Raw genomic sequence first — 15,534 nt, forward strand, 5'->3', positions numbered from 1 at the left:
CTTTTTTTTCTTTTGATTGATAGTGATCTTCTCTAATGATTTGAAAAATTCTTTGCTTCTTCCTTAGTAAAATCTTCTGTGGAACCATAGACACAAATAATTCTCATTGTCTGTGAATGATGTTTGACTTTTGCCAACATCATTCTACTTCATATTACTTGCCATTCAAGTAGCTTAGCATTGAGTACTATAGTTATCCCTTCCTTTCCCTGATCATAATTGACTGAATAGAAAATCTTTATATTTGTTACTTAGAAGATTCAACTGTTTTTGTCTTCTTTGATTTGGTGACACAAGTTATATCAACTTGTACTTCTCTAATTATTCTTTCACTTTATATAATATATGTATATTATAGTATAGGATAATATATATATATATTATCTTGAGAGTTGGTGTAGAAATAAAGCACTTGATCCAAGACTAGATACCACAGGTTGAAATGAGAGTTCTCAGAAAAATTAGGAGAGTGAATAAATAGTATTAATTGCAGAACATCGCACCAAATTGCAGAATCATTAAAAATGAAAATATAAGAAAGGACCTTGACATTGTTAGCGTTCAAGAATGGGTGAGCAGAGCTAATCTAAGGTGGTATGGTTGCTTAAGCAGAATGGGTGAGGAAAGGTTGCAAAACAGGTGTTTGATGACAGGAAGACCAAGGACTAGGTGGAGTGATTCATTCAGAAGTGCCTTAGAAGCATGAAATATTAGTTATAACAGTACTGGAGTAATAAGAAGGCTGTTGAGGATATCATATACTGAAAGGCAGTCAAATGGATATGGGTGCTAGAAAGGATTGGTAAAACTTTAAGGCTCCTTAAAGATATTGAAAGAAGAAAGCTGAAATATTTTGGACACATTGAAAGGATGGAAGGAGAGCTTCTTAAAACAGTAATAGAAAGTAAAGTTCCTGGAAAAAGAGGAAGGGGTAAACCCTCAGTGAGATAGATGGATGGTGTGTGTCTAGAGTGACTGATCTTTAGAGTGTTGAACCTCCAGTTAGGCAAACGATAGGACCATCTGGCAAGGACTGCCGTGGCACATCACTGAATAATGAAGTAACCATATGGATTCTGGTGATGTCTAATGAATAGATGGATGGACAAGTAATAGACTAACTTGGAGGAAAATTATTATTATTAAGAGAGACCTCCAGGGAGTCGGGACTCATTGGGGGAGGCCACATACTACACACACCAGCTATCATACTTATTCTTGAATTCATTGCCATTGGATGTTGTGAGTGCAAGCAGTGTGAATCTCAATTATGCACCACCCTATGAGAGAAAAAAATCAAGTCCTCACCTCCTTCTTGCAGCATTCATTCTCAGCTTCCAAGGATGTCCTATTTATAATACCTCTTAGGGAGAAAGGTTATGTGGATAGAATATGTACCTTCCATATTCTTGGGCATTTTAGACCATCATTTAGAACATCGCACCAAAACATGGTATGAACGTAAATTTAAGGAGGCTTATGAAATTCTTATCAGCTACCCTAATCTTAGCAATAATGATGGTCTGAAAATCCCAAGAATATGGAAGGTACATATTCTACCCACATAACCTTTCTCCCTATGAGTTAATTATAAATAGGACTATAGGTAATCCAGGATCTTAAATCTAATATAACAATTGTCATGTTAATTTAGGACATAATTTTTGCTGTAACAAAACTATCTATATGAAAGAATAACTGATCTATAGCTTTGATGTAGTCATTTTATTTCATTTATTTAGTTTAATTTAATTTTATTTTTCACTAGAGGTTAGGCCAGTAGAATAACCATTGATCAAATCATTCTCTCTTTAGCATACTATGTGAAATGTAATATAGCTTGTCTCTGTGTGTGTGTATATATATATATATATATATATATATATATATGTGTGTGTGTATACTCCAGATGATGACCTTAATATGAGAGTCAAAACATCAGGAAATTAAAATAAAAGAATTATTTCTAACACAGTTGTAGAGTCCACAATTTGTCTAAAATGAAGGTTTCAGGACAGCTCATCCAGTCAAAATCTTGTCCATTCCCTCGATTTCGTTCATTACTTTTCTCGTCCAGTAGGACATTTAAATTAAAGAGATTAAAGAACTTGACCCAGTAGTTTATTTAGATCTCTCTCCAGCTTTCCTTCTATGCTTGCCTATTCTTTGCTTACTAGCGTTCATGTTAATGTAGTTCTTCATAATTTTTTTTTTTTTTAAATTACATCTTTGAAATTTGACAAACAATTTGAAATTATTGTTTAGATTATACTTGGTCATTCAAACATATAATTAATTTGAAATATATATTGATCTTTAATTGACCATGATTTATAAACATTAATACCAACAAGTTTCGTCGACTGGGCTGTCCGGTTAATAACAATAAGAGAAAATTCAAAGTCACTAGTACAGAGAAAATGGAGTAACACTATCGTATAAATTAAATATTAAAACAGAACGCTTAACATTACACGCATGGAGTGTGTTGTATTAGTCACTGTTATGAGAGCACGTTCTGTAGTTTTGAGCAAAATTAAATTCTGGCAGATCGAGTGATCTTATTAAGGTTTTTCATATGTGAGCTATTATCATTCCCTGGTTTCTGTTAAGATTTTCTCTAGAACAGAGGACTACAATGGCTTCTTTGAAATTTCTACAACAGAAATCTTCTAGGTAAGGCATTAAGTTGCTATCCCAATCAATGATATGGTTCGTAATCGCAAAATGATGAGCTAGATATGAGTTGTCTGTTCTGTTGTTATTAACATTTCCTATATGTTATTTTTTTGGATTTCGAGGCTTCTCGACATCTGTCCTATATAGTTTAGACCACAAGCGCATGGGATATTGTACGCTCCAGCATGTTTGAAAAAAGGATTAACGTCTTTTGGCGATCTTAAAACGTGACAGACAATCTTGACCGGCTTGAACGCAACTCTGATGTTGAAAGGTTTAAAAGGTTTTGCAATCTTCTCAGACACTGTACCTGCATAAGGAATAACTAAGGATGAACTGTATTGAGTGATGGTAGGTTGTTGTTGTGTGGGGTTTCTAAGAATCTTGTTGAACCCTGAAGAAGCCAGTTGGCGAAACTTGTTGGTATTAGATGTTTATAAATCATGATCAATTAAAGATCAATATATATATATATATATTGCAATATTTAATTAATTTGAAATTATATTTTATTCACTATAATTAGTGCTTCTTATTGCAAAGTAATCTAAAATGATAATTCAGTATTCTTCAGTGCAGTAACTTGTATTGTTAAATGCCCAATGCTGATCAATGAAAAAAATTTTCATTTTAATTAAATTTTTATTGGCGAAACATTTCAAAATGGTAATCTTTTTTTTCTCATGTGTAACTGAGTTGTTTTTATTGGTAGTATGATTTGCAATATTCGAACGTTTCTTCACTGTCTTCATGTAATTTAATGAAATTTTGTATTTAGAATTACTATAAAATTTGTTTGATTGTTTCATATGGGAACATTTAATAGCAAAGTTAGGAAAAACAAAATTCTGTGGTGCAATAAGCATATGCTTGTATAACTGTATATTCACAGTGAAATTTATTATTCATAAAACTTGAACAAAAATTCAAATTTGCCATTAATACATCTAACTTAAGTGGTGTGATGGATTGGTTCTCAAGAAATGTATGTGTTACCATGAAAATATTACTTAAGTTTACATTGTTAGCAGCTTCTTTTCAAAAGTTTTCTTCCAAACTGATCTGTTAGTTGTCTTGGCTGTCTGTGATATCAAATACTTTTTTTTTTTTAGACACTGCAACAATTCATGCAGACCTTGGAATTCCTGTGGAATCCATTGTTTCCTGCTATTCAGGCATCAGACACCTGCCTGGATGGCACATCAAATTATTTCACTGTCATTAATAGTGCCAAGTTTGTTACTTTCTAATACAGTCATCTCCCAGTAGCAAAGTTGTAAGGATCACAGAAATAATTGGAGCAGATGGCATCATTAGCAGAATCATATTAAAATCTGATCCTGCTAATGATTCTTCTCCTTGATGCAATCTGTTTATTCCTCTAATTTTTCTTATGACATTATCTGTAGCATGTAGTCTTTGAACTGTTTTTTTTTTTTTTAATTCAGCTCTTGATTCATAAATTAAAATTGGTTTTGACACAGCCTTTACACTGCTGGTTTAATGCTTTGTTTAATCGATATTATTCCACATGAATTGTTTCACTGTCTCAACATCATACCGGTTTTGCTTATTCTGTTGTCTATTTCCATATTGAACTTTTTTTGAAATATTTAATTGCCAGTTTCACTAAAAGTTTTACTTAAAAAGTTGGAAATGCTTGGTCAACTCTGCTTTTTAATAGACATTATGAACAATAGCTTTGGCATTAGTGCTTCCCACAACAGAATACTGTTCTTCATTGTGGCTTAACAGTGCTCACTCCTCACTGAATGTCTATCTCAATCTAGCCATGAGATTTATCTGGAACAATAAGATCAACACAAACTTACTGCATTCCAATCCTTAGTAATATTGCTTCTCTTCAATTATAAGGAAAAGGACTTTAGGTACTATGGAATTAAATTATTGAGAATAGTGACTTGTACATGAAGACATCTCTTACATAGGTACTCAGAGATTAAAATCTAGACAACCTACTTGGAGAACTGTTAGGTAAATATTGCATGAAGCCTGTGATATCACATCAGCATGGAAACTATACTGGCAGAAACACACTTCTAATGCTACCCTGGTTGGCTGAGTGGTTAGCATACCCACTCTCCAACCAATAGGTCTTGGGTTCGAATCCCACTGTGGGCATGGATGTTTGTGATTGCCTTTAGGTGGAAGATGAATTTCATTGCCCAGTGTGAGACCAACGCCTCGCTTAATGGAGATCTGAAGTGGCTGAAAAAAGTTCCATTTTTGGTCTCTAGAGCAAGGTTTCCCAGACCATGTAAAAAATATATATATATTATTATTATGTAACACCTGCAGGGAGTCCAAAGACTCGTTGAGGGAGAGTGCACTAACAGCATCGAACAATTGATCCCCTTCCAACTACTATATATATATATATATATATATATATATATAATTGACAAAAATGAAAAAAAAAATCCTCAGCCCACCCACAGTACAAATGTACTATAGGTTTAGTAACAACCTTTCATAGGTGGTAACCACAAAAAAGGAAAAAAAAAAAAAAAAAAAAAAAAACAAGAAAACACTTATCTTTCAGTATACCTGATCCTGTTGCCAGAGTAAAGGGTTTTGAACTTCCAAACATCATGTGTTTTACACTTAACTGGATCAGGACAGGAGATTCAAACAGGTGCTACACAAATGGAAATGGACTGACTCTCCATAATGCAATTGTGGCATTGTAGCCCAGGCCCTTAACAATATTGTTAGTGACTACTGCCTTATGTTCTCTTATCCTTTGACTTTTTAGATATTAAGCCTGAAGCTTTATTGTGGATTCAGAATTTGACTGTTAAACTATGATGCCTTTTCTGTTTTATGTAATAGTTCCATCTGTTTATTCTCTAATCTTTCTATATATACATCATTCTAAGTAAATAGATAAATGTGTGTCAGTGCAATCATAGTTTAACAGGTAGGTAGAGCAGTCTTTTAATAGAGTAGCTATTTTTTTTTTTAATGTAATCAGATTGGTTGAGAACTGTTAATGCATTGTTCTTATATGCTTTTGCGATTATTATTTTAAGTAAGGCCCTAAATTCTTTGTTGGAAAGGTTGCGTTTGAGAGGTTTCTCCTGTGCTAAAACATTCGTGACATCTAGCCTGATATTGATAGGAAAGCTGTGGACCCCCCACATGATCCATAGTTAGTTAGTTTCTGGGATTATTGAAAAAATCCTTGTTAGTTTGTTTCTGGGATTATTGAGAAGCTCTGACTATAATTCAGGGTTTTAATGGTACCCATTCCAAGGTTGACAGAGGACAGGTTCACTGTGTTGCTTTCAAGCGATAGTTGAGATTTAAGAGTGTTTTTTTTTTTAACCAAATTGGCAAACTTTTGGATGTGCCAGATTTTTATTTTTTGAAATTCCTTGTGTGCATGCATCACAGTAGCAAGCTCTTCTTCTGGTAAGTGAATAGAACGAATTAAACTCTTACAGTTTGTTCCTGTAGCAGGTGAAGCTAGTGCATTTATAATGTGAGGCATCTTGCTTGAGGGAAAGTGATGTTTCCATTTTACAGAGATAAACAATAAATTACACGATAACCACAGTAATTAACTTTAATGAAATGAAAGTACAGATATTTCGTACTGAAAATAATAGTACATCATCAGTGTGTAGAAACAAGCAAATCGAAGTATATACAGCAAGTCAGTGGTTTACCAATTAAAAACTGTTGTCGTGTGCTAGAAATTAATATTAATAAATAACATTATGAAAAACTATTTTTGATAGTTATATAAGATAAGAATCTCCCAAACATTTGGGAGAGAGAGAGACAATCGTTCTGATTCAGATTTGGCCAATGTAAAAGGGCTTTGCACTTTCTTTGCAAAGGCGTTCTCTGTGGAGAAGACAAGCTTCATCCCACTGGATACCGTGTTTAATGTCAGTACTATGTTGTACCAGACCTGACTTTTGAGGTTTCATGTATTTGATATAATATTGATGTTCATTAATTATTTTTTTTTTCATTTTATGAAAAATGGAAAAAACAGCCTGTTTGCCCAAAGTATGTTAGATTACATTCACAAGGTATCTGATAAATGCCGACTAATGATAGAGGTGACAGTTTGTCTTTTGTAGATGGCAACAGATGAGAAATTTTGTTGATCGGAAGATATGTGGGAATGAGATGATACTTCTTCAAAATTTTACTGGTCAGTTCTGAGATGCAAGAAATATAAGGGATTTGGAACATAGAAATCGATTATCTGCTGGATTTGATTAGGGTCGTAACCATTAAATTCCATTAACATTTTGATAGTGAGAAGTTCTTGTTATAAGCTTGAGAGAGAGAGAAGCACACCTTATATGCTTTATTAATTAGACTTGATAACACCAATTTTTTGAGAGGTGTGATGAGCAGACTTTCGATGAATGTATCTTCCAGTAAAGGTAGGTTTTCAATAAACTGGTTGACAAATTACCAGAGGCTGTGTCACGTAAGAAGGATGTCCAAGAATGGTAAACTACCAGCCCTTTCTTTTTTCATGGTGAATTGAATGAGTGAAGGCAATTGATCTGTTGTAGGAAAGCAGCAAGTTTATTTTCAGAATCAAAAGTCTGGTCTGGCACAACATAGATTTGACACTAAACACAGTATTCAGTGGGAAGCTTGTCTTCTCCATAGAAGCAGGTTTAAATATGAATGCCTTTTCAAGGAAAGTTACAAAGCCCTTTTACATCAGCCAAATCTGAATCTGAACAACTCTCTCTCTCTCCCAAAAGTTTGGGAGATTCTTATCTTATGTAACCATCATAAATAAATTGTAATAATATTATTTATTAATATTAATTTCTAGTATGTGGCAACAGTTTTTAATAGATAAACCACTGACTGCTGTATGTATTTTATATTTCCATTCCTTTGATTTGCTTGTTTCTACACACTGATGATGTACTGTTGTTTTCAGTACATAATATCAGTACTTTCATTTCATTAAAGTTAATGAAATGTGGTTATCATGTAATTTATTGTTTAAGTCTTGCCTCAGGTACCTTGAAAGATTTACAGAGATAGGGATGACATTATTATCTCTACTATGTTTTGGAAAATTCAGCCTTTTAAGTTGTCTTGAAAGTTTCAGTTTCAACTTATAACTTGTGGGCCATGCATGTTAGTGAATCTCTATGGAGGATCATACTTCTGATGTTTAAGCTTATATGTTGATTGTTAACTTTTTTTTTTTTTTTTGTCAGGAAATGACAACACTAATGATTTAATAACAATTAAATTATCAGTTAATTCCAATATTTCACCAAAATTAAATTGGCATCACCCAATAGTATACATTGCTCATACATAGTATAGACCATTTATGCAAGTACTACATCAGTAAGTGAAACTGAGAAAGGAGAAAAACACAGGGAGGTCTACAGCCCTAAATAGTGCCACTTAATTGATATGTATTCCTGTCTTTTGAGTCAGTTGCCTGTGTATGAGTGTTTCCAAATAAGTGGCAACTTGTTGCAACCACATTTGTTGAGATAGGAGTACTTTGTAAGGGACGAAGCAGATTCTGGAAAAGTTTCACATATTTATACTTGCTTTGGTGGCCTTTTTCCTATGGATTTTATGGTAAGTATTCAAAGTGAAGAGTTAAATGAGTTATTGTTTTCTGAAATGGATTAAACCAGAAAACTATGTCTTTTGTAAGAATATTATTAACACCAGATATCCATGGAGTCAAAAGACTCATCATAGGAAGTAACACTTTTACACAAAAGCCCATGAAACTGTGCTTTAAACTTATTTAGTGTATCTTCATTCACCACAATGTCAGGCAATTCATTCCACTCTCCATGCAAAGAACCTAATCTTTGCACTCCTACTGAAATCCTCCTTATACAGCATCCAGGTATATCTCCCCTTGTTCTCCCTCCATTCTATGAAAAATTTCTTTCACATCAACCCAATAATATCCCCTTTACCAACTTATGTCTCAGTCATATCCCCTATCTTCCTTCTTTTCACGAAGCTTGAGATATTGGACTGTTTCCAATATATATGCTCGTTACCATAAAAACCAAGGAACTAAATCTGTATTCACTAATCCATACAAGACCTTATCAAGGTTTTATGCAATGGAACCAGAACCTCCCTTCTGAATGCTAAGGTCCATATAGTTAACTGACCATATAATTGAAATTAACTACCATGCACAGATCAATGTTTCTATATTGAAGTTCATAATTACAGTAGTATCTCACTAATCCGAACCTCTTTAGTCCGAACCCTCCAGTAATCCGTTTAATACGTAATAAAAGTTTTATTTATTACGTATTATTATTTTGTGTGCTATTATTTTTATTTAATAATTATTATTTTAACTATTATTATTTATTTTATTATTATTGCAGTACAGTATATATATTTTTTTTTTTCATACTGTCGATTGTATGGTTACACTGTAGGCCTATTTTGATTTATTGTGTGTTCATGTTTGCTTTTTTATACTGTACAGTACATACTATATTGTCGGCATGAATCACTGCTGTTGAGCGTCATGAAAAAAACTGTGGCCTTCTAGAATTTACGAAGATAACTAGAGTGATACACAAAAAGTAGATATTTAAAACAGGCATAATTTGGTTAAAAATATAAATCCAGATGTTGAAATTTCACAAACAGATTGTACGGAATGGATTACAGGCAGAACCGAAAGTGAATTCGAAATTAAATCAGATGTGTAAATTATAAATATGATGCTACAAAATGAATTAGCAGACGATGATGATGATGATAAAGAACTCTAAGAAAAAATAGTAAAACACGAAGAAGCGGTTGACAGTTTTAATATGTGTATAGAATGGGCTAAGCAGAATGATATGCCATTCCACAAAATTTTATTGCTAATGCAGCTCCGAGAAGAAGCATTCGAAAAAAGTTTAGCTTCCAAGAAGCAAAATAAATAAATAAATAAAAAAAACTTTTTTGTATTATTTTTGAAACTTTTTTTGTGTGTTGTGTACAAGAAAGTGATATTTTTTACGCAAATTAAGTTATGTACTGAACTATGCAATTTTATTAAATCGGAATCCTCAACAATACAGGTAAATACAAACTAAATATTTTACTAAAATAAACTTGCGTACTGTATTATTTTTTTAAGTTTTATATTACTACAGTAGCATTTTTTCTATCAGTTAATTCATTTATTTACAGAATTAAATTGATGTACCATTAGAATCTGATTATTTTTGTCTTAAACGCTAGTTATTGTTGCTTCTTGGGGGAAAATTTGCTAATCTGAATGAGCGTGGTTTTTATTAGTTCAGATTAGCGAGATACCACTGTATATATCAATATTAGCCTGTACATGAATTGTACTAAAATGATTTTTTTTATTAATCAAAAAGAAAATTAACATATTGTGTTATTTCTTTTACTTCAAGCACTTCTTGGATATATTGAAAATATATTGCCTTGTCAGCCTTTCAGCATGTGCAGAAAACAATTCCAGTTGCAGCATTCATATCTGAATCGCCAAAATTATGTGCATCATTTTTGGTCAAGCTCCAAACATAACAGAAGAAAATATTACAATTGTCCATCAGGTGCTAAGAATCGCCGTAATTGTTAATTTAATTTTTTTTAATTAATAATTGTTGTCCTTTCCATATTAGAAGAATATTAAAAAAAAGCATGCAGATGTGTTGTTTGCCATGAACCACATATTTTTGTAAATTGTTTTATATGGCAATATCATAAAATTTTAGATAAATTGTCATGCGTTGGTGATAAAATTCCTAATATATTTTATTTTGAGAAGAGTGCCATAAAATAAGAATTTCAGTTAGGAAAATACTGAATTTATGTAGTGTCTCTGTGCATTACAAGTCTGTAGGTACTCACAGGATGTTAACAGATTTGTAATAATATACAACATAAGATAAAACTAAGCATCTAACATGTGGCATAACATTCCTCAAAGTTTATGTAAATATGTTTTTTGATGTGAAATAAACTCCAAGAATTCCACTCCATTATGTTGAGGGATAGCTACACTTCAAAGAAAATTTTTTACATACCATTTTAAAGAATTTAGATAAGTTCTCTCACATGGAACACTTGGCAGGAGCCAGGGATTGATTTTGCATGGTGTGTGGAAGTTCACTGATCTGATCTACAGACCTCAATTATTCTAACAATCACTTGAAAGCAATATGAAGAAGCTGATGTCATGTAATGTTTGCATCATGAAACTTGCATTCCATAGAGATGAGATCTGGTAGAAACGTAGTTTTTCTTGTGTATTAGATTTGTACCATATGAACCATACTGCTCAGATATTTCCAGAATATAGAATGGCAATTCCTGTTAAACAGAAATTGAGTTCTTTTCATTATAGACTGTACTGTTCTCTAGATCTTCTGTTGCACACAGTTGACAAAACTGCATAAAGCTTATCTAATAAGTACCTGTTATTAGTGTAACTGTGCTTGAAGTAGTGGCATTCATTCCATATTCTACAATCAGGACAGCACATATGCTACACTATATCTGATGCAGTTGCAAAAGTGAGGTTATATAGTACAAGCTAGACCTAGTGCAGAAAAAGCCATTGTTAATTGAAACTTTCAGAGATACTGATTCATTTAAATGCAACCATTGTTATTCCTGTTGTTTAGTTTTTATTATGATTTCAAGTTAAAATTTATATTATATGTAAAAATCTTGCTTTTCTGCTTTTTTTCCCTTGAAAATTAACTCAAAAGATTTTTTACTAATTTTTATGCATTAGCCCATAGCAGATAATGTGGCACAAGCTGATTTTCATATAATAAAGATTAGTAACTGTTGTATATAAATTTATTTGTAGTTGAGATTCTAGTACAAATGCTTGAAAGCCCTCTAAAGAAAGTACTGTTTCTGTTGTGAGAAAATAATTGTTAAATTTTCTTTGAACTAAAATGCTTAGTTCATTTGCAATTAAAATGATTTGAGTATATTAATATTTCTTCTTTCAGTGCTGCAAAGTAAACTACTAAATTTAAATGATGTTGTATGTTAGATGGTTTATTTGTGTAGCATATTTAAAAATGTGTGAGGGGGGGGGGGCTTAGGCCTTGCACAATATAATATTTATTTTTTGTAACCTATTTAAGGAAAATTTATATAACAAAGATTGCTTTATCACTTAACAAATTGAAGGAGCCATAATAAACAGCACTGAACACAAATGACTGATCAGTCCAATTCTAATCTATGGCAGTTACTTAGGAGGGCAGGCATTACATAAATCATTGCATTAATATTAGAAGTATTTATAATACCTTCAACGACCTCTTTGTTGTGCATTAAACTTTGATATATGCATTATTTTATTTTTTCCTAGTTGATTCTATGATGAAAACTAGAATTTTTGCAAGAACTGATTTCTTGTTGCAAATTACAGTGCATCTTGTGTATACTAGTCTTATTTGATACTATATGTCTGTTGTGGTAATATGTTGTATGGTACAGTCAACTCTCACTACAGAAAACTCAGACTGACACAGAAATATTGTTTTATCGTGAATGATTTGTTATAGTGATTTTTTTTTTTTAATCATGGCATAGTACCTAAGGGGCTTTGGATTTTTCAATAGTTTGTTATGGTAAGTTTTTATAACGATGCTTGCTATAGTGAGTGTTTCCTGTATCTGCATTTTTTTTTCTTTTCTCGGCCACTTGGCCAAAAAAAAACTTTAATGACCAACCCATAAGTTACAGAAAAAAATTATTTCTTCCAGTGTGTGTTCCATAAGTTTTGTTATAATGTATCATTGCATTATTATTATTAGAAGTATTTATAATGCCTTCAGCCACCTCTTTCTTGTGCATTAAACTTTGATATATGCATTATTTTATTTTTTTCCTGGTTGATTCTATGATGAAAACTAGAATTTTTGCAAGAACTGATTTCTTGTTGCAAATTACAATGCATCTTGTGTTTATCTAGTCTTATGAATTAAAGACTAGATAGAATTATAACGTGAAAAATGTTTCACGTTATAATTATGAACTCAATATCGCATTGAATTATAATTTATCATAATGTTAAAGGAAAATGTGTTTTGATGTGTCTCAGAATTACCTAAATTTTTCCTTATCACTTGTGAATCTTTTAAAAAAATATTTATTTTAATAGTTGATAAGTTCTATTCATTTTTCTCAATAAATTTGAGGAGAAATATAAATAGAGAAGTTTTTTTTTATGCACGTTTCAAGGATGAAAAACTAGACTTGATTATCTACCCTATATATATATAAAATGATAAGCCTTTTTATGTCACGTTTGAAACTCGGGGGCTATCTTGAGTCGAGTCATCAGAATTCAAGGAGAATCGGCCTACCAGTCCAGAACTAGGGGTGGGACTTAGCCCTCCCCCTAGTATTCTTATAATATTTGGCCTTTTCTTTTTCTAAAAGACAGCAGTTTTCTCCAACATTCCATCCTGAAGGATATTCTGTTTTTACCTTATTGTTCAGGATTTGGGTGTATAGAGAAAGGTTGAAATTTGTTTTCTTTTGGTATTTTTGTAACAGCATTATCTTTCCATAATGAACTCATGACATTCTTTTCAATTCATTAGCACAGCCTTTTGCTTTGTTAATGAGAATGCTAAATTAGTGCATTATTTAAGTTGGAGGAACTTTGATATTAATTTAATCTTAAGAGTTTCAAAAAATAAAAGTTCAAGGTTGTTTTTTTTTTCTTTTGTAAGTTTCTATAATGACATTCTGTCCCAGCGTAATTCTTTGGATTTCTCTATCATTAACAAAGCTTCTTGGTTATTAATTGAGTGGTCTGAAAAATGCTAAATTGATGTTTTACTCTAGTTATGAGAAAATCCCAATATTCATTTAATCTCTATAATAAATTTAGTTCCAACATTTAATCTCAAGTTTCATATCATTCAAGATCAATTTTTTTCTTAGTTATTTTCCAGATTTATATTTAATCTGTACTGTTTATTCCCCTTAAATGATTTCTCAGAGTAGTTAGCTTAATTAAACTTAATTGATTTTTATGATAATATCATCTTTAGCATAACGTAAAGTATATAACCTATAAACCACTATTGAATATTCCATTTTCATTATATATATTCTCCATTTAAGCTAAAAAGCTTAAGCAAAAGTGTTCATTCTTGTCATATATCTTGTTTTAAACCAGATGCTGGAGAATTTTCACTAATAATATGTGATTATTATATGGTTTTATGATGAGTATAATTAAATTTTCTGTCATTCCCATTTTCCTAAGTATTCTCCAAGCCTATTATGATTATATAGTTTGATGTCTTGAAAACATTTTTATATATCAGATTCATTAATATCAGTTCACATTAAATTGATTTGTAATTTCTGTTATGTACTTTTGTCCATTTCTCCATTGCAAATGTTCATTCCAGGAGCCTTCTTGCAACCCTCTAGCTTGCATTTGCCTCCACAAACTCCTCCTCTCCATGTAAGTTGAAGCCATCCTCTCTTCTGTCTTCCTGGTGGTGGTGGCCAATTCATCATTCTTTGGGCCATCTCTTGTACACGTCCATACCACCACTGTAGATTGATGTTCCAAGTGGAATATCACATTTTCTTGCAAATTCAATCTCTTCATAATGGTCTCATTCTGAACCTTTGAAAGCAAGATATACACTTACTTTGTTGTAAGTCAGCTACAGCTCATGTGATTCTTCTGCCTCACATTCAATGTCAATTCTTCTCCCCCAAACATCAGAACAGCCAGCCTGGTTGGCCGAGTGGTTAGTGTATCCGCTCTCAGCCAAGAGGCTACAAGTTTGAATCAAGTGCATGGATGTCATTGTCCTGCTAACCAATTACCACATGTACTGCTGTTACATGTGTCCTTGTGCAGTATTCCCTTTGATGTCTTTGTGCCATAAAAAATCAAATAAAAAAAAAGTAACATCAGAACACTTTTACTATCATTCGGAGTATCATTTTCTTGGCTGGTAATGTCTCTACTCCATAGCACACTTCAGTTTCTAAATAACATTATGATTGTTATTTAGAAACTGAATTGGGCTTGATTGACACAATCATCTACATCCTTCTCACATGTTCCAGACTTATGAATGAGTAATAGATTTTAAGTATCCAGAATGATTTACTGCCTTGACTTTACCTTCTAAAAGATTTAAGTCTCTGACTTCTCCACTAACCACTAAATATTTTATCTTGGTAAAATTTACTTTTAGACTTCCCATTCTGTAAATATCGGGCAGTTTCCTCATCATAAAATCAATGTCATTTTGATCTGGAGCAATTATCACTTATACATTGTTAGCAAACAATAGTGAATGAATGATACTGTTTCCAAGTTCCCATAGCTCTACATGAAGCATTCAGCATGCCAGCACTGCACAAAGGTAAATCTTAAACTAGGGTGGTGACATCCCACATCCTTGTCTTAGACCTTTGGATGTTACAAACTCAACTGATACCAGTCTCCCAAACTTAACAGCTGCTCTACACCTGAATGTTCTCTTAATCAAACTGATAATTGACTCACTTGCATTCATCCATTGAATCATAGGTCTTTTCGAGATCCAAAAAAAATGGAACTGGGCTTTCTTTTATAATGTTTGATATTTATTTTTAATTGGTATATGATTTTAATTTGATTTTCACTCAAAGGATTTCTGAAGAAATTCTGTGCATTTGGGACTTTCCATTTTTCACTTTCTTCAGTGTCATATCAGATTCTTTTTCAGTTTCATGAAAGAAGATAGTAGCAGTGATACCTGAATCAAGCTCATTCATATATTAAATTTCACAATAATTAATTTTTTCAGTCTATGCATCATTCATCAT

At 32.3% G+C, this 15,534-nt stretch overlaps 1 protein-coding gene across 1 annotated transcript in view; it reads left to right on the forward strand.

The window, feature by feature from the left end:
* Positions 1 to 12,523, forward strand: part of LOC150103379 (uncharacterized) — a 33,320-nt gene extending 20,797 nt beyond the window's left edge. Inside the window, exon 4 of the mRNA XM_090397952.1 lies at positions 10,107 to 12,523. Coding sequence (XP_090254078.1) covers positions 10,107 to 10,294 — 188 coding nt within the window. The 3' untranslated portion in view covers positions 10,295 to 12,523. The remainder of the gene's footprint in view (positions 1 to 10,106) is intronic.
* Positions 12,524 to 15,534: the final 3,011 nt, after the last annotated feature.

This window comes from Typopeltis vanoorti, chromosome 9 (assembly GCF_054136105.1).
Source record: "Typopeltis vanoorti isolate ZY-2024b chromosome 9, IOZ_Tvanoo_1.0, whole genome shotgun sequence".
Taxonomy (NCBI): Eukaryota; Metazoa; Arthropoda; class Arachnida; order Uropygi; family Thelyphonidae; genus Typopeltis; species Typopeltis vanoorti.